Below are 20,327 nucleotides of genomic sequence, written 5' to 3'. Positions count from 1 at the left end.
CATACCAGGAAGCTGGCACTTAGGTTAGCAGGGTGAGGCGTTGTGTTAATGGCCGATGGATGTCATGTCAAGTTTAATTCAACTGAGTTCACTGATTCATTTGTTCATTAATATTTTACATTGACATATTTCATGTATGAAGACAAAAGGGGGATTTATTAAACCCCTTCTTGATGGGAGATGTCCCCGCCACGAAGTGCCCAAATGACTGATCACGTACACCAGGGGCGCCCACAATTTTTCGTCTGGAGATCTACTTTTCAATTGATGAGCTCAATGAGATCTACCAACGAAAAAACATCTGCATTCAGGGATGAGAGGGGGCGTGGCGGTGCATTAAAGTCAATGGCACCGCAGCCACGCCCCCCGCCCTTTACTTCAATACAACCCCCTCCGGCCCCTGAATGCAGGGAGCCGGCCGGCTTGCATTCCAGTGTGTTCTAGAGGTCGAACACTCTGGAACGCAGACTTTGTGGTGTGAACCGACCCTCTCTCTTGGCTGTCTCTTCTCTATCTCCTCACTCTCTCTCCCCTGTGTCTATCTCCTCACTCTCTCTCCCCTGTGTCTATCTGCTCTCTCTTCTCTCTCTGCTGTCTCTTCTTTCACTTTCTCTGCTGTCTCTCCTCTGTCTGTCTTTTCTTACTGCCACTGCAGCAGCTTCCCAGGTCTTCTCTCGTGTGCCAGCGATCTGTCCTCCCCGGTGCTCGTGTGACCGACGTTGCACACGGGGAGAGGTGTCTCGCCTCTTCCCGTCTGCGGCGTCTGACACATTCAGCCGGCAGCCGCACGAGCACCGCGGGAGCAGAGCCGTAGCTAGCTCCTTTTGCGCCCGAGGCAAGACATGCCCCCAACAGGCATGTGACGTCACCCAGCGCCCCGCCTCCAGGATGTGTTTTTTTTTTACTGTTGGGAGGGGGAGGGGGGGGGTTCTTTGGGGAAATATCTGGGGTCTAAACAGCCTCCTGATATTTCCCTCTTTTTTTCTCCACGTTTCATTCAGGTTTCTGAGGGGAATTCATAAAGCTGGAGCAGATAGAATCTGGAGCTGTTGACCGTAGTAACCAATCAGCTTCCCTCTTTAATTTTAAAAGCTTAACTGAACAAACGGAAGAGAAAGGCTGATTGATTACTATCAGGGCCGGCCTTAGGCCTTTAGGCGCACTGTGCGAGAAAGCTTTACAGCGCCCCTCAGTGACCACACCCTTCAGCGGCCACACCCCCAGTAACCACACCCATTTCCCCCAATATCCGCACCATTTAAAGACTTCAACTTTGTTAAGCCGCAAAGAAACATATTAAAAAGTATGATAAAAATTAAATTTTTATTCAAAGGTATCAAACTTGTAGGCACAATATAAATATTCTTATCAAATAAAACAACAGAAGGCAAACAATAAATGTCAAACTAAAATAGAGTCTATAAAAATAAAGTGTCGGGTTGTCATGCCGATCCCTTTTTTCAAGGCCCATTTAGATCTTTCATTACGATAACATGGATAAATGCATGTTTTAACAACCAATCACCACGCATCACCAGTGCAATACTCTGCCATTCGCAGTAGTGGGCAACACACCTAGCTATAATGGAGTGCGCCGCAAGGCACATGTTGCTTGTTACAGTGCACTGCAACAAAAAAAGGGTCAGGTATGATTTTTCATGCATAACAAAATGTATGGTCTGCCTTAAAGTGGGACTTCCATTAAAAAGAAGGTCCGTTTTTGGGTCTGTGGCAGTGGGCTTTTGTTCCCTGGAAGTGAGTATTCCCATACAAGTCTAAGGGCTTGTTCACACCAACCACAGTGCATGCCAGCGCGGTTAGCCTCTGGAATGCACTGTATCGCATATTAAACTCCCCTCGCATTCTGGTGCAACCTTTTCCCCCCGCCCGCAGTGAGATCACCCGCACCAGAACGCGTGGCACAACAATGCCTGCGTTCTGGTCCAGTGCGTGGGGGGGGCGTGGCTGCAGTGCCATTGACTTCAATGCACCGCCACTCCCCCTCCCACACCAGAACGTGGGCGGAGTTTAGTATGCGATACATACTGCGATACGATACAGCTGGAACGCACTGTAATTGGTGTGAACAAGCCCTTAAGGTATGCAAAACCTGCTTGAAGCAAGTCAGGAGGAGGTCCACTTCAAGTCAAATGCACCTGGGAATGAATTCTGAATGATCTTTGAAGTGTCTCAAACTGATGCCATTGACACAAGCCTAAAGCCCATTGATCTAGGCCCTTGCTGACAGCCCCCCACCTCCCAAACACATATTGCTTAAAAAAAAGCTAGCCTTGGCCATGGCTTCTGATGCTTCTGGCATACATGGGTGGCATTGCTGGGCCTCACGGGAAAGCTGGGCTTTACATTTCTGCAAGAATGCGTTCCTGCAATGTGCTGTGGTTATTTTTGCCAGGCTTTTTTAAGCAGCATGTGTTTGGGAGGTGGGCGACTGTCAGTTAACGTATACCTTATATTTTCATGAAAGGGACTCTTCAACGCAGAGTGCTTTAATGTGTGCTTCCACTTTGATTAATGTGAAGGAGGCCTTTTATTTTTCCCTTTACTTCTATTTTTCCCTTTAAAAACACGCAGATGTGAACCAGGCACACAGGAAATAAGAGGAAAGGATATACAATTTCTACTAAAAGTGCATTTACATGTAATACAATTCATGTTTTACAGGAAAATGGACAAGTGTGAATAAACCTTATTTAGCCCATCCACTAAAACAATGCGTTATGTGGCTAATGCGTCATGGCAGCTCCAGCCATGTGCATCTTATCGCACGCTGCTTGAGTTGTCACTGTTTTTAATTATTTCTTTTTTATTTAACTTTATGTTGAGTGTACAATGTTTACACTCCATTCAGTTCCCCACACATCAGCACGATGTGCTGAGCTGCCGTGTGACTTGCGTTAAACCGTTGCCAAAAAACGCAGGTGTAAACTGGTCCTTAAGGTGACCTTACCATATAAAAGTTATTTAAATTAACATACATGAAAATGGAATATCTGTATTAGAACACCCCTTTGCATGTCTTCTTTTTTATCTATTCTTATCTACCAACATATGTTTCCTGTTTAAGACATGTCAGAAAGCTACGAAATGTTAATAAAACTGAAGCTTTCCATGAAGATCAGTCTAGTCAAGTCACCAACGCCTGAAAGTGTAACTAGAGTTGTTGGACTTTGTGATGTAAAATTTGTGATCTTATTCAGCTCATGTCATGTTTTCCTTCCCCTTCCCTCACTAAGTTCAGACCTGCTATCAGTATGGGCACTGCTGGTAAAGGAATTATATTCCTTTCCTCAGACATGTGATGAACCACATGGCCGGGCAGAGGAAGTTCAGGACCCCCTGAAGGGCGCCTGTAGTGATGGCGGGCCTGCTACTGCTCTGCATCCAGGGAGGCACTGATCTACTGATTCAGCACTCCCTCCACCCCCATATCCCAGTCCTGACTGCATGGATATGTGTCTGGAACCCATGACAGTCCATTTACACCTATTGGCACCCATTATCATGTACCTTGAAAAGAGTAACTTGATGTGTTGATGTGGGTTGTGGTTAGGGTTGCCACCTGTCCAGGATTCACCCGGACAGTCCGGGTTTTGAATGCTGTGTCCGGGTTTCATGGCAGCTGAAACCCGGACACAAGATGTCAGGCAGACAGGAGGCAACCAAAATTAAGATAGGGGCTACTGGCCCCCCACTAAAAATAGTCTAACTGTGATATTTACATATGAATGGGTGGCGCTATTTACATATGAATAAGCAACTTATTCTCCCCCCAAAATTTCTGTGAGTCGCAAGAGTGTTCGGGTTTCGCTGAAAGAAAAGGTGGCAACCCTAGTTGTGGTACCTATGCCCATGTCATTTCCTATGGGCCCTCGATTACTCAATTTTGCAATTGCATTGTGATGCATAAAGAGTCAGCTGTATTGTTTACTGTGTGGCTGTCCCTTGGGGTCCATTAAAAATGCATGGGAACACCTACAAACGCATATCGATATGCATTACAACATACAAATAGATGTGAACTGCCTTACAGACCTTATATTTGGCCATTGCTGTAGCCAAGTTTGATATGTTGGAAGCACTATCACAGTGATACCTTTTTTCCGGATATATTTGGCTTCCACTACAAGAAATGGCTACCCCGGCGTGTGTGTGGGTACCAGGGGAGGACTGTCCCAAGTCAGATGCACCAACAGTGACAGCTGCTGGGTGTTATATAGCTATCTGATGCCAGTTCAGACCTGCGAATACAGCACTTGGTAAAAGTATTTCAGTATTGATGCACAGGAAGTCGAGGTTGGAAGAATACAACACGGTGCGCATTTGTTAATGATTGTTCATGATGATGGCATAGTATTTGCACAGAACAGCAGTAATCTTTTTTTAGCTAATACAATACTTCCTCATTTAAGTTAATCTTTTCCAACCTAATCTGTTAGCATACTGTATATAGTATAGGGTGTGTTACAATAAACGCCGATATGAAAACTGCCCCCACCTCGAAAAGGCCAGTTGGTTGTGTTTGCCTCCCAGGTCAAATGTTCCCAGGCCTCCCCTGGTGGGTACCTGGTGGGTACCTGGGTAAACATGGCAGTTGTTTTAATTTCTTCTGGCAGCACTGTGTGGTGTTCAGACATGTCATGGTGGTAATGCACAAATTGGCAGAGTGGGAGGAATTGGGTATCCCCTATAATAAATGGGTCCCTTGCAGTGGAATAAAGGTTCCTTGGTGAGCTGGATAGATACTGCAGATAGCACCATGTAGTATTCTGGTATGTGCCTGTGGGCAGATATTTTGAGGGGTGGAAGATATATAGCGCCAACTGAAATTTGGCATCCTCTCAACATTTTTGGTAAGGTTGCAGCCAGTATACTGGCATACTGTGACATGCCTGGAAGTTGAAGTATACAGTAGTTTGATATGGTGGCAGACACTTTTTGATGAAAGAGTTAATAAACATAGGCAGAGTAGAGATGATAATAGTCAAAGGGTTAATACACATGGGCGCCAGTATGCTGAGGATGACACAGTTAATACAAACAGGCAATACAAAGCTGGGTTAATCATAACCAGCCACAGAAAATCACTAGTAGATTAAGTATTCCCAGCAACCGGGGAAGCACTAGCCATTATATTCAGCCACTAGGGAGTCGCTAGTCTGGAATGGGTTAATTATTTTTAGCCGCCAGAGATCTGCTATTCATGAGAGGGATAATCACATGCAGCCATCTGGGAATCACTAGTCTAGAAATGGAAGAGTCAGTCTCCAGCCATCAGTCCTGAAAGGGTTAATCCTATTCATCCTCATAGTAGCTGCTGGCAAGGAAAAGGTGCTAATAATGAAAGAGCTAATCCTGCACATTTTTCAGGGAGCCACTATGACAAAGGGTTAAATATACAAACAGGAGGGGAAGTTGTGTCACTTTTTATCAATAGCAGTTCAATGTGTGTAACAGTGTGTGACAAGGACAGCAGATGCGTGGGAAGCGGGCATGCTCCGGAAGGATAGAGGGCATACAGAGTTGCTGTGATGATACAGCTTCCGAGAAAACAAAACATCAGGGACTACTTTCTGTCATCCATTACCCCCTCCCCTCTCCAGTATTACCATGCTGCCAGCGACCACGTGAGCTCATCTGAACCAGAGAACAAAATAAAATCTGCCTTGGTGAACATCACTAAATGATTAAGCTGCAATTCCCAGTCCAATAACAGACATTCCTAACCAGTAACACAGCACCACACATACTACACATGTAAAGAATGTCAGGCAGAAGAATAAAGCACTAGACAAGCAGGCGGAGGGATACGACCTCCAGCACTACGGCACTATATATGTGAAAAGCCATTCTCCCACCACGTCAGTTTGCAGGTGGAATGAAAGAAGTAACGTAGAGAGTGTCGGCAGCTTTACAGTATCGAAGAGTTTACTTATTGATTTGGTAGTTCTCGTTCCAAGTGACAGGTTACAGCAGTCCAAGAGCGAGGATCGAAACGGCCACCATGGCTTTATAGCGGCAGCAGCGGCCAGCGGCAACCCCTCCCCAGGCCAGTGCGAGGCCGCAGCATCCAGCATCGCTGGCAACACCAGGCATCGGCATAAACATGGCGTGAGTATAACAGGACATTGGGTCTGTTTATTGGGGGGTCACGTTTCCTATCGGGCTTATGGATAGGGGATTATAGCATCATATCAGACTATAGGGCTACTGGGTACGCAATATGATGAAAATAATTAGCGGGAGGATTCACACCTCAGAATGGTGTTGTTTGGCGTCACCTTAGCCTGAATTAAAAAAAAGCGAATATACTAGAATGACCATATTTGTTTTTTTTTTAAATGAGTTATTTTCAGCAGACTCCAATGAGAATTGAAAATTACAGTCACATGGCTAAAATAAAGATCCTTATGCTTGTGTTAAAGCTTTGCTAATGGTGTAGAAAATACACCGACCCCTGATACAAACTCCCCTTTGTGTAGCAATAAGGAAGACAAGGCTTTACTGCTCTTTGTGTGGATCCCAGCAGGGTGGGGGTTGTCCGCGTCTCGCCCTTACAATAATTGGGGACATTCTCAAGGGAAATTCTACCTATTAGCTGTAACAGCTGTTGGCTTTCTATTCCTCCTGAGTGTCTTATATTACAGTACAGCAGATGTCTCCTCCTCGTGTGTAAGGGTTATATTTAGATATTGGCTGCCCTTCCATCCTCGTCTCCTCAATTCATTGTCAAATTCTTTAGTTCCAACCGTTAAGTCAGAACACTAATACATTTGGCAATTAGGAGTAATCTTTGAGATGGAATGCTACCGGTCTGTGTTAAAATGTAGGTTAAGATGGCGTTGATGGCCTGTGGGTGGGGAAGAAACCAGCCGATCAGACTGTGAAATGGCGGCCGGGCAGGTTTTGACTAACGTGCTGTGGGAGTGACGGAGGGGAAGTTGCCATATATGGTCATGAGGAAGCTGCATTCCAGTTGTATAGGCATTTGCCTGCTGGGAGAAAAAAGCCATTAACCAAGCTGGGCTGAACTTGCGTAACAATCAAATATAGCAGATGAGATAAAAATAGCAACATGGGCAGAGAAGTATGGTGAGATGGGGGTCAGACACCGTATTATCATTCCCAGCCAATCTAAATGATATCCTTAATTATCAGCTTAGACCAGATTAAACATTTTTGGTAAAAAAAGAGGTATAAACCAGATGTCACCTATTTTGATGGGTATGTAATTAGGCATAATAAGCATTGATACCTAACCCGGCACACAAGCGATAACATTTGAGGAAGATATAACTGATGGTTATAAAAGCATGACACAAAGAGGAAGACTCTAAACACAAAGAAGCAGATGGGAGGGTGGGGAGTACTCTCGCTAGTTCTGGTTACAAATGTACGTCCCACCCTATTGCACTTCCTTGTACTATGCGTCATCTCACCTCCTCCCCACAGCTAAAACCAATCTTTAGCTACAAAAAGCCCGCCATCATTATCTCATCACTCATCCTCCCCCGTCCCTGCAGTCACAGTCCTTTTATTAACCATTCCAATGCCTGATTATGAGTCCAGCGCATTTCTCAAAGGCTTAGCTAGAACAGAATGGGGAAGGTTTATCCACTTTTTCTAGAACCAGGCTGTGTAAATCAGTGGACAATGAAACTGAGATAAATGTATTATAAGATCACAGCTTTTGCATCAGTTACACCCTCTGCTGCTAAAAAATAGCCTGCACAATATAAAACATTTTTCCTACCAGTCATCTAGTGTACATGTTTAAATGAATAACAATATAAGGTACAAGGTGACTTTCTAAAATGTTTACAAATCTGTCACAGTCAGGTGTTTCAGGTGTTAGGGTTACAAATGCACACAATTCCAATAAAACATTTTCCTTTGTTAATAGAGACATTCTGATTGCGTTAGACCACTAATTCTGTTGCATTTTACATTATTTTATATTTTTTTCTTTCAGGCTCCTCAAGGCATCCCGCAGCAGCATTGCTGTATACGAGAAAGAAAGTTCAGAAACCAGCTTCTACGTGAAAGCCCTCATACTTGTAAACGATGAACCTGTTAAGCGACGATTTGATGTTGGGGGACTTTTTGTCCCCCCTCAACCAGTCGTTTTTGGCAGCTGAGGAAAGTTTGGGTCTCTTGGATGATTGCATCGAGGTGTCCGGGTACCTCCCATCGCATGGGTTTTCCAGCAAAAAGGCTAAGAATGGCGTCTCTGAACTGCTGCCTTTGGCTGAACCCTTTGGCAGTTTCCAGGGTAAGAGCACTACTACCAACAATCCTTAGCCATGTATAAATCCTTACACTGTACTTATTTGTTGCATTTAGGTTAGGTTCAATCACAACACTGGTTTCAGATTGTGATCTACTTTAAAATAGCATCAATTTAACTTGTAATGATAAATTATGGAAGCTACCAAACATTTACTAAAAAAGGTTTTACAATTTGTGGCTACCTTTTGATAGTGACCTCTTTAAATCAGAAGCTTTGATTCTTACTTCTAAATGGCTCATTTCTTAACAGGGGACACCTTCTCCGGCATGGATTGGATGGTGGAAAAGATGGACCTGAAGGAGTTTGATTTTGATTCCCTGCTTGGGATGGAAGATCTAGAAGCCACCGTCTCGCCAGATGAGCTGATGGCCACGTTGGATGACTCTTGTGATCTCCTAGAGGACCCACCTCTCCCATTGGTGTTTGGCCAGTATGTGCCATCACCTGCCCCAGTCTCTCTTCCAGGAAGTCCACTGGAGGCCGATCAAGTGGCTCCGGTGAGTCCCAGTTTAGCAGAGTCCAATATCTCTAGCCCTAACCATTCCTTTATCTTGGATGTAGGAAGTGAGGTAGATGTTGCTGAGGAAGATAACAAATCAGTAATCTACACTCTTGAAGTTCCAAAATTTGAGAAGGAAGATTCCTCAGATAATGACAGTGGTATTTGTATGAGCCCACTCCTGAAGTCTGAAAAGGAGGATTCCTCAGATAATGACAGTGAGATTTGTATGAGCCCATCATATCTGGGGTCTACCCAGCAAAGTCCCGCATTTACTGTAGAGTATCCTAGTAGTGCCCAGTCCTCTCCCGCATCCCCTAATTCTGAGAGACCCAAACCTTATGATCTTTCCTCTAAGGATAAAGAAGTGTTGGCAAAGGTAAAATCTGTAGGGCAGCCAAGAGTAGACAAGAAGAAGAAGAAAATGGAGCAGAACAAAACAGCAGCCACTCGCTACCGCCAGAAGAAGAAAGCTGAACAAGACATAATATCTGTAGAGTGCCGTGCACTGGAACAGAAAAATGATTCCCTCAAAGAGAAAGCAGATTCCATAGCAAAAGAGATCCAGTATTTAAAAGACCTAATAGAAGAAGTCCGCAAGGCCAAAAGCAAACGAGCAAAAAGTTCTTGAGCCAGGAGAAAGTTGGAGTGTTGTGTATGTTTACATATAGGAAAACGTGGTTGTAAAACAAGTAATAAGTAATGTCTACTCAATAAATTATTTTGTAGTTAAATGTTTAATTTGTGTTGGCAGAGTTTACTTTCATGCAGTTACCAGAGTCACCGCTTGTCACGTTTGCCAGAGTGAAATAACTGGTATGTATTTGGTAATGGTTTGGGTGGTCACTCTAAAAATTGGTCTCAAGATCTGGAGAAAGAATACCTTGGCAAATATTTTCATCTCCTTCTGACAATGCTAGATGCCTAGCTGTGTCTGACTTCAATATGTTTGAGTCACAGGGGTTGATTTACTAACCTTATAAACACACCATGAACGTGTATACACCTCTGTAGTGTGTTCCCTCCCAGCATGATCTATGGGAGGAATCGAAACACCTTTGTAGTGTGTACACACCCAGCAGGTGTGTTGTGCAAAGCCCTGCAATGAATTGCAAGGTAATGTGGTGTAAATTAGCTCTGTTGTGTTGCTTGGGTTGATGAATGCAGGAATGTAAATGCATTAGCTAACTATTTTTGTCTAAACTGTGAAGCAGCATTATATATGCATCATGTGCATGATTTTTCCATATATGGCATTAGTGGAAATATGCTTTTAGAGACTTTTTGGTTGATAAATACGTTTTGCTGTGTGAAAATCACACACACCTGGTGCGTGCGTGTGTTTAGGTTAGTAAATCACCCCCACAGTCCCTGAACAAGCATGCTGTATATAAGTGTCAGAACTCTTTGACTTTATTGCTGTCTAAGTCGCTGCCCCAGGACAAGTATAGAGATAAAGTATCAGAATGACAGATGGGGAACTAGCACCTGTAAAAGAGTTCACTAATGGCAGCCCCATACATTTCTCATAATGGTGTTACTTTAAAGTATTTCTCTCGGCATGTCTCAAAACCTCCCTCTGTACCTCTAGAGCATGTGCCAGCATATTTTATTGCTCTCCTGTGGGGAGAATCTGACTTGTGTTACTTCCCGTAACATCACAAGGCTTGCAAAATTGTTGCAGGGGCAGCTGTTGGGGGTTCAGTTCCTATTGAAATAGGCCTGCCATCCAGAACTACATTTGCCAAAAGCCCCTTCCCTACACAGCGTGTAGGCAGGTACTTGAGAGCCAAGGCAGCAGCATTATTTTGTTGGGAAATAAATCAATGTATTAAGTGGGCTGCGAATAGGTGAGTTCTGTCAGCCATCAACAGAGTTAGGAGTAGAGATTTTAACATTGCCTAAAGTGAAACAATAACAATGGAAAGTTCCTTTAAATAATGTGCCTGGGGCAGGTTCCCTTAAACTGCCTGTAAAGTGGCACATCTGTATGATGTGTAGAACCTGCTGCAGCAAAATGACATTTATAAAGAAAAAAATGACATTTATAAAAATTTAAAAAGCATGCGGTTCTACCGTCCCGGTGTCGTTTGGGACAAGGGCCTCTTCCCCACAAGCCCTGGGGCGTTGGTTGTGGGGATGTGGTCAGATGGGGCTTATTCACATCATGGTACCCCTTTAATAAAGAGGCACCCAGATGCACCCCCCTTGTGAATGAGTAAGGGGTACCTCCTGAACCCATGCTAATTGCATGTGCTGCCTTCCCAGTAGATAGTATCAAACAGCATTCTGTAGTTTATATCCTTTTGTCCTACAGGGGTTTGTTATGCACACCTAACAGTAGAACAGCAGAATGAGGTCAGGCAGTTGGCAGTACAGTTTCAGACAGGTGACCTCCCAACTGACTCATCCTCAGTCAAAGAAGGTAAAGTTGAAAAAGGTAGAGCCTCCACATTTTTCATAAGCATGCATATTTATAATTACATTTTCATATTCTTGCTAAGTTGTAGCTGGTTATTTTAAAGTGAATTTAGTCACTATAGAATAGAAGAGGTTGAATTCAGATCAACTTTTTGTCACTCAACTAGAAATTGGTGGCTAGAAATCTTTTATATGTAGTATTGTACATTGGTAAGAAGTTTAATCTATGATGTGAAAAACGAAACTTGTCATCGGAGGAATATGGGGACTATTATTGCTGATTTCTAAAAATATACTATTGACTTGGCTAACCTGGCTTTGCTGTTCACTGACACAGTACAACACATCTGTAATTCTGACTTCCTTACAATGGAGTCGGCCATGGCAGTCCCCATATTTCTCCATTTTCAGATTTTTTTTTAAAGTAGGCCTGTCAGTTTCTCTAATAAAGGCAAAGTAACAGGTTCTCTTTTTTAGCCCAACTCCTTTCCTATTCATATTTACTTTCCCATGGCCAACCCCACCACCATCATCTCATTCACCCACTGGGCCATCAGTAGAAAGCCCTGTGCAATATCTGTGTCAGAGCTTACACAGAGCCACACACATGACCGTACCGGGGGATTAACCGCTCAGGAACCATACAGTGCATAATGGCAGGAAGGGGAGTAAGTCACATTCTTCTCACCACCTGGGAAATATGGGGTATTTCCATGGTAAATTATTGGCAGAGGAGGAGGGTTATAAATAGAACCTGTTACTTTTCCCTGACTTGGCAAAGTGACAAGTTTTCTTTCAAGTGACACATGGTAACAACAACTTATGGATGTGCTCCCAGTGCCAACAAGGTGTCATCTATCTATGTTGCACTCATGCAGAACTCTGCTTGATGTGGCCAGTTCCTCCACTTTCCATTTCTCTATTTTGATGCTTGCCCCACAGTAAGTACACTATGCCAGAATATCAATATAACATCTAGGAAGTGAATATTTTCAGAATGACAGTCAATCACTCTCTGCCTTATACAGAGCCCTGCTCTTGTCACAGGCAGACCCAGGAAAAACAAAGACGTAGAGGATTGGTTGGAAACCATTCTAGAGTTTTTATATTCACTTTTTCAGTTTACCAGCAACATGTTGGGAGGGAGTACAGCAAACCTAAAGTCTTTTTTTTTTTTTACCTGTGTCACTAGCCCAAGACAGGGAGTTGAACCCACTGGCAGGAACCAGGCCTGAAGGAGATCCACAACAAGGTACAGGGAAGGTGAATCCAAATACGTAGGTGTAGGGTCCGGGTCTAGGCAGGCAGCTTAGGATCAAAACGAGAAGACAGGCCACGGATTTGGTAACCAGAGATCCAGATGAGGGTTCAGGGAGCTGAAGGGGAATCAGGAGCAAGAGGCTTAGTAATTGCACCATATAAGCAGAATAACTCAGCAACAAGCCAGGGCTCTGGCTGGGATTTCAACCCACCCAGTGGGGATCAGCACCGCCTCTAGTTGCCGACACAACCAGGAAGCTTCCTTCCCTAGGAACCAATGGAAGGGGTGGAAAGGGAAGGTGTGTGCTGAGAACCTCTCCCAGTATGACCCACACCTGAAGACAATGATGGCACTACGCGTGCGTCCCCGTGCACAGCTTGTCTGCCACGCGCACACCGCGCATGCGCACCCGCAACCCTGCTGACAGGAGTTCTGTCAACCTGAAGGAGACCCCGTGCTCTGCACCGTACCCGGCGGTCCGAGGTGAGGTGGTACCTCTGGTTCCCTGACAAGTTGGGATGCAGGAGGAAGAAGGCTGGGTCCCGAGGGACCGGACGGTCCATAAACCTCTGAGTCAGCGAGTGAACCTGATCCCAGAAACTGAAGGGCTGGGGATAACCAAAATATGTGCAGCGCAGGTAATATTCAAATTATCGCAGGACTAGTTTTTGCAGCATTATGGAAGGATCTGAATCTGCAAGGTGCTGAAGCAAGTTGATCTACTCAGTGATTGTCAGTTTTTTTTGATAATGGTTTATTGAACACCCTTGTAGGTGATGACAATAAAATATGTTTCCATGTAATTAAATTAAGTCTGACCAAATGTTCAAGGACTGTTCAATAATAATGCAGCTGAACTATTTCATATTCAGACCCATGGATTTATGCCTATTTAAGTGGGTAAGACAGACAAAAGAATAACCTTTTGAGACCAAGAACTAAAATTTGGGCCAGTATTTATGAATCTAAACTGATGCAGTTTATTGAAGCAGAACTGATGCAGTTTATTGAAGCATCCCTTCCAACATCCCTGTTGGAAGGGATGAATTTGGGAGAACTTTGGCTTACTGGTGAGAGCCTCCAGACAGGACCAGAGTACCAAATCATGAGGTATGCTCAGGTTTAGGCCAGAGGTCAGGGAAGGTGTCAGACATGTGCAGGCATAGAAGCAGGTAGGTAGGAAAAAGCAACAGTCAGAGAATGATTCCAGGTCAAGTGCAAATTGTGAGCAATCCAAAGGGAACAGAAGACAAGCCAAGTCCAAGTTGAGGTGGTCAGGTGGAACCCTTTGAAAGATGCAGCCGGGTGCAGCCCAGTGGTGTATATTTTATGATTTAATTGTATTCAAACAGTAGTAGCGCTCTTAACACACACACCGTCTGTTTCTGCTACCACAGGGTCCCTTTCCCTGTTTCTAAGAGCTCGCACACTGTTGCCATTGCCCTGTTTCACTCTCCCCAGCCAAATTTGTACCCCTTGGTAGTGCGCTTGTTCCTTTTTGTCCGTGCTTTTTTAGTGACAGGATCGAGAGGTGAGCGAATGCTGGTATGTGTTCGCTCACCTCCCGATCTACTGAGCCGACCTGTGACAGTCTCATTGTCACAGGTCGGCTAGAACTATGAGGTGAGTGAAAAGCACTCACCTCATAGTGCTCCTTTAATGTCAATCTTGCTGCGGAATGAGATTGGACACATTAGGCGCGACTCACAATGCTTTAACACCGACCTTCAGCCATATGACAGTAATTTTCGAATTTCATTGGACTTAAACTGTCACTTTTTTGAAAATAGGGATATTTGTACTTGTGTGTTAGCTTTGTGAAATGAGCAGATTGTTCTGTAATTATTACCAGTGACATTAGACAAGGGAAACATATCATCTCTTGACATGATGACATGATGTGGGCTTGGCAGTTTTGGCTGATTCATCTCTATTGACATTGACAATTGTAGCGATAAGCTACCATCAGGAGCATGTTATCATAGCACTTCATAGTTTAGTACGCAGCAGAAGGAAGTACAAGTTAGCAGGTTTTTTACTGCAAAAAATATGGTCATTTATCATCATATTCTCTAGTTATCTATTATGCCTGGGAATCCGGTAATGTTAGTGACAAGGCTGTCAAAAGCATAAAGATAAATGACGCTTCCATGACTGCATTTATGTATTTACAACTTTTATGACATGTGCATGAGACATCCTGGGTGTAGATAGCAAATGGTCTGAGATAGTGGTATTCTGTTGGAGAAAAGTTATTAGGCTCAATCCACAAAGCTTTAAGACCAGCATAAATACCTTCATTTTTGCCATTTGACTGTAATTTTTCAATCTCATTGGACTCAGATGGAAATAAGTGTAACTTTTTTTAAAATAAGCATCTTTATCTACTGTGCGTTACAGTGCGGCAGGTGTGTTGTGTTACAAGCACAATTTTTTTCAACCACACCACAATGCACGGTATTGCAGTACCGGTCGGTGCGGTGCAGTTGATCACATTGCAGCCAGGATGTGCTTTTGGGGTGCCAATAAAATGAATGCAAACGCAATGTACCTGCTGCACTGGCATGTGCAGTCGGTGCGTTGCACGGTGTGGCGTACGCCCGGCGCAAACCCGCTGTATGTCAATCACACATGACTATACGCAGTTCTGAACCGAGCCTGGCGTCACAAGGACCTGGCGATACCACTCCTCACCCTGCACAGAGATTTCCTAGCTCAAGGGACACAATCTCAGGCCAGCAGACTGAGAGCAATCGTCACCAGGGTTGGGTAACTCCGCAGTTAACCCTTTACCCACAAACGTTTGCTACCATCATGTGTTTTTTAACGGAAACACAGACCGTGCCCAGCAAGTGATGTGACAATGTAAAACACGTAAACAATGCCTATGATACCGCTGTCCTCTCAGACAGGAATATGACAGGATTCACTATACAGTAGCGTTCTTCACAGAGGCAAGGATACTTTAAGTTCATTTTTAGAGCAGAGAGATAAGCTTAACGATTTTTAAGATCGTCCTTTAATAAAAGAAATGGAGCAGAAAATATACAGAAAAAGATATTAATAAAAATAGACAAAATATATCACAACAGTAAAATAAAAGGGAATAAAAGATGAATACTTAACAGTCCTGGTTTTAGGAGTTCTGACAGAATTCAGAGTTCAGTAAGCAAAAGAGAAGTCGCAAGGGCTCTTCTTCAAGCAAGCTTTCAGCAGATGATGTCCAGAGATTAAAGGGGAACTCTTCTGCGATGTTAAGACTTCTTGATGTTGCTGGAGTTCCTTTCTTGATGTTTCAAAACAAGAGCATTTTCTAGCTGCTTTGTATCATCTTTTGTTAGCTCTTTAGGGGGTGTCATGGAGCCAGCCCCTAGGGCAGGGCTGGGGTGGAAAGCAGGGGGGACGGACCTTTATTATACACTATCACCGCCAAACTCCAAATTATGAAATGGAGCAGATATTGTAACTCAGGTTTACAACTTGTGGGTGCATGCTGGGTCACCTGGGTCATTACCTCTACCAGACCTGCTTGTGTTTATATACTTGTCCACTAGTGACAGATGAATGCCTGGTTGCATACCTTTAATTAGGGCCACCATAAAAGGTTTAGAGGTGATTTGGGACTCTCACTTGTGCTAGGGGGTAATAAAGATCAAAGGCCAGGTAAGCAGATCAATGTTCTGTGGAATGTGGAGGGACCTGGCAAATGACTAAATGAAGGCCTGCATTTGCTCTGAACTAGGGGACAAGAGAATACTATTTTTAATATTCAGACTCAAACCCCATTATCGTCACAGGCGGTGCGGTGCGTTAATTCGTTCGGCCCTCCACAGCCAACCCAGTTTTACATGTGGCCCTTCGAGAAAATTAATTGCCCACCGCTGCCCTATGGTCACTGCTTAATTGGTGGAAATTTCATCATGCAGCAGGACAACAATCCAAAGTATATGACTAAGTTATGCAAAACCATTTTGATGGACTGGCCAACAGAATAGGCTGATCTTAATACCATTGAGCTCTTGTGAGAAGAGATTCAACCATAAGGTCAGATGAGAATGCTGTACAATCCAGTCACTTCTCTGGGAATAATTAATAAATGCATCGGGTGACATTTTTCCTGGATATCTTTACACTGCTAGAATGTCAATGGTCTGCAAAGCTATAATTTCTTCAAATGGAGGATTCTTTGAAGAATGTCATGTTTGATGAATAGAACAGTTATATGGAAAAAAAAAGATATGGCAGTGTCAATATATTGGTGACTGAAACATCAGCTGCTAGCACCAATAATGGATTAGTTCTACAAATCTTAATACATGACAAGAGCTCTGTGTACTTCCAAAACCGAAAACACCGCAGAAGTTCTGTCCTTTCAAGCATTCCATCTCTGACTGAACCCTTGGGCAGAGCTGTACTTAAAGAACAACCCGTACGGTCTATCCTCCTCAATGTAAGATGATATATGCAACAGCTCAGCTTAGCTCCATTAAAATACATTTGATCTTCCAAATGTTCCTCACCTTCATCATTTTTGTAAAAAGAGCATTCTAACTTTGTGTCCAGGGCTTGCGCCGCCTGAATCTAACAGTGGTGTGGTGGGAGAGTTATCTTGCACTTCGGACAGGGCCCACTTTGTGTAAATGCAGCAACAAATGCTGGGAGATGTAGTTTCCCAATTCCCATTACAGGGCTTAAGGGAATTGGAAAACTACATCTCCCAGCATTTGTTGCTGCATTTACACAAAGTGGGTAGTTTCTGGGGGAGTGTCACTGGGAACACTTTTTGGCAGGTTGTATTTTAATAGACCACAGCAGAGGCATGCTTAGTTTCCTCATATGTCTCTGAAGATTTTGACCATGTGATCGCATACATCATCGTGTCACGCTGTAGGCTCTGAAACAGTGGATGCAAACTGTGACAATGTGATTTCCATGAGTGAAGGAGGGGAAGTGTCCTCACTGCACACCTCTCCTTCCCGGCTGTGGAATGTCCCTCAGTGTCCTCATGTCCAGTGCAAGTCAATGGACTTGTATTGGATGTGAGGACTTAAAGCCTGGGGGAACAGAGACTGCAGGGACTGGTGGGACTGAGGATCGATTGAGTATATTTGTTTATTTTAGACCCTAGACAAAACGAGCACTTAACCTTTTCAGTGCGGGGAGTAGCCCTACTGCAGGGGTTAATTTTTTAAATACCTTCTTCAACTCTCCATGAGTTTTTAGAACTGAAAAATCCGTTTTGGGTGGACAGACCCTTTAAGAACCAATCTGTTATAAAGTTCACTGGGAAGTTGGTCAGCTAGATTTTGTTTGGTGCAAAGTACATTTGTTTGGTTTGTTTTGTGTTGTTTTGTTGGCAGTAAAGGGATACCTGGTGCATTATTTCTAAAACATCCTGCTGAACTTGTTCAGTAACATATCACAATCACTGTATAAAGAGAGCCAGTCACAAGTGGGATATGGTTGATAACTTTGACCTATGACAAAAGCTGACAACTACAGAACATCAATTTGCTTACTTTGGCCATATGTGATATATTAGTCTCTGAGCACCATGGAATAGAGTAAAGTAAACCATTGGGCTAATACAGAACTTCTGACTGTGTTTGGCTATTTTGGATTTGCATATATGGTCATGTTTAACATTTTTTTTTTTTAAAGGGAAAATTATATTTTAGTCAGGTAAATATTACTTTTTGCATTTGAATATTTTCTATATACATTTCAAGACATCAGATGGAGCCCTAAACTCCATTTCACTTGTTTACCTGTCTATTCTTATCTGTGTTACATTAAAACTGTTTACATAGTTCAATAGCTTAAAGTGCATCTAAACCCAAAAGGAGCAGCATTGTCACCCTATGCCACAGGCTCCTAATTTGGACTTCAACAACCTCCCTCTCTCTTAGGGGTCTATTCACAAAGCTGCCGAGGGCAGCCGAGTGAATAACCGATCAGAAGTGAAGTGAGCCGAACACTGTTCGGCTATTCACTTCAGGCTGGTACGGCTGATTTCAGCCGTACACAGGCTGAAATCAGCCGTACATCGGCTTGTCTCGACTGAGCCGCTCGGCCGTGATCGGGAGCTGTACGGGCTATTGTGAATAGCCCGTACAGCACCCCCTCGGTTCTCCTGAACCGAAGGGGTGCTGGGGCCGAAGCTAGCCGAAGGATCGGCCGAAGCTACGGCCAGATCCTTCGGCAGCTTTGTGAATAGACCCCTTAATTTCCATTACATAGAGGGGAGTTATTTTTTAGTTCACAGAATAGCTGGGAAGACAGATAACTTTGTTTGAGATTTCAATTCAGTGCACTGGAAGTTACACTGAATTTCTGGCACCATCAACAGGATTTGTTCTGTACTTGCAGAAAATGTGCTTAGCCTGTATAACAGAAAACGAATGCAGCCACCACATCTACGGACTGTTAAGCTAAAATATATTTATATTGTTATATTTTTGCTCTTGGGTTTAGATATACTGTACCTTAAATACATACCCACAAATAAATGAGTAAGAAATGTGACTTATGTCGCTCAGTTCTTGTGTGTATCTCCATTCTGTGTTATAGATGCAAAGAAAAGTAAAAAAACTAAATTTTTCTTTTTTTTACTGTTGGGGGGCTTCACAGAAATATCGGGAGTCTAAACAGACCCCTAACAATTCCCTTTTGAAATACAGAAAGAAATTGAGAGTCCTCCACCTCTTTTTCTCCAGCCCCTGTTCTAAATGAATGGAAAGCACTTAGCACAGTGGCTTCCCATTCATTCAGAAACTGGTGATAGTAAAATATTTACTATCACCAGTTTCTGAATGGGTAGAAGCCTTTATAGTGAGTGCTACTACCCATTCATAAATGTATGAATGAACAGGAAGTGATGTAAAGATCAGTGACGTGCGGTACCTCATATTCCGGGTGAGGCATCCCACCCGCCGACCGAAGCCCCGCCTGACGATGCCACGCCCTTTAGGACGAAGCTATGCCCCCGCCGGACGAAGCCCCACCCCCAACCCATCGCCAAGCTAGTGTGAAGGAGGAAAGGAGGAGACAGGGAGGAGCCTCCCTGTCCCTCACTAACTACCTGTCAAAAGCCAGATGCAGCGCTGCCTGTAATTAACAGGCAGCGCTTCATCCATGACAGGTTACACAGCGGGGAGGATGTCCCTGCTGTGTAACCTGTTAGATGCTGATCTGAATGGAGAAAAAGCTGTCAGTTTCAGACTTGAAACTGACAGCTTTTTCCTCCATAATTCTAGGTGAGGCCTCACTTGCCTCCCCTGACCGCACGTCCCTGGTAAAGATGTAAAGTGCCTCACTTGCCTCACCCTTCCTATAGCCAGGGCCTGATTTCCGACAAGGCCACCAAGTCCCGGCCTCAGGGCTGCAGAGAGCAGAGATGCGGCAGGGTTGTAGAATCTCCTGACTCCCCGGACATGTAGTCCCGGGTGCCGAACAGTTGTTTTCTACATTTAGCCCTGCTTTGGGCAAGCAGGGCTAAATGTAGAGCGGAGAAGCCGCTTGTTCTTTTACAAGTGATCTCGGCGATGTAGCCAATATCACTTGTAATAAGACCCCCCCACGCTGTCTATCTCTCCCTTCGCTGGCTGCCTCTCTCCGGAGATCTTCAGGATGGAGAGCAGGGAGCAGAACGGAGAAAGTCGGTTTTCCGCACTGCTCCATGTAAACAGTGAGACGGGAGAGCTGCACTCACAGCCTTCCCATCTCAGCTGTCACAGAGGTTCCAGCACAGTGCTGTGCTAGAACTCCTGTTTTGGAAGTGACAGGTTCAATAAAGAGAACCTTTCACCTCCAAATGCTATCACACAGTGGCTTGTTAG

The 20,327-nt window shown here is 44.0% G+C and overlaps 1 protein-coding gene across 1 annotated transcript; it reads left to right on the top strand.

The window, feature by feature from the left end:
- Positions 1 to 5,862: 5,862 nt before the first annotated feature.
- LOC108787585 (cyclic AMP-dependent transcription factor ATF-4-like) lies at positions 5,863 to 9,439 on the top strand. The gene is made up of 3 exons (XM_018557179.1): positions 5,863 to 6,129; positions 7,991 to 8,290; positions 8,558 to 9,439. Exons 2-3 carry the CDS (start codon positions 8,083 to 8,085, stop codon positions 9,436 to 9,438), a joined length of 1,089 nt encoding a protein of 362 aa, XP_018412681.1. The 5' UTR covers positions 5,863 to 6,129; positions 7,991 to 8,082; the 3' UTR covers position 9,439.
- Positions 9,440 to 20,327: the final 10,888 nt, after the last annotated feature.

Source organism: Nanorana parkeri, unplaced genomic scaffold (assembly GCF_000935625.1).
Source record: "Nanorana parkeri isolate BGI_ZX_2015 unplaced genomic scaffold, ASM93562v1 scaffold270, whole genome shotgun sequence".
In the NCBI taxonomy this organism is placed as follows: domain Eukaryota; kingdom Metazoa; phylum Chordata; class Amphibia; order Anura; family Dicroglossidae; genus Nanorana; species Nanorana parkeri.
The sequence above is the reverse complement of the archived record's forward strand: the minus strand, read 5'-3'. Positions and strand labels throughout refer to the sequence as shown.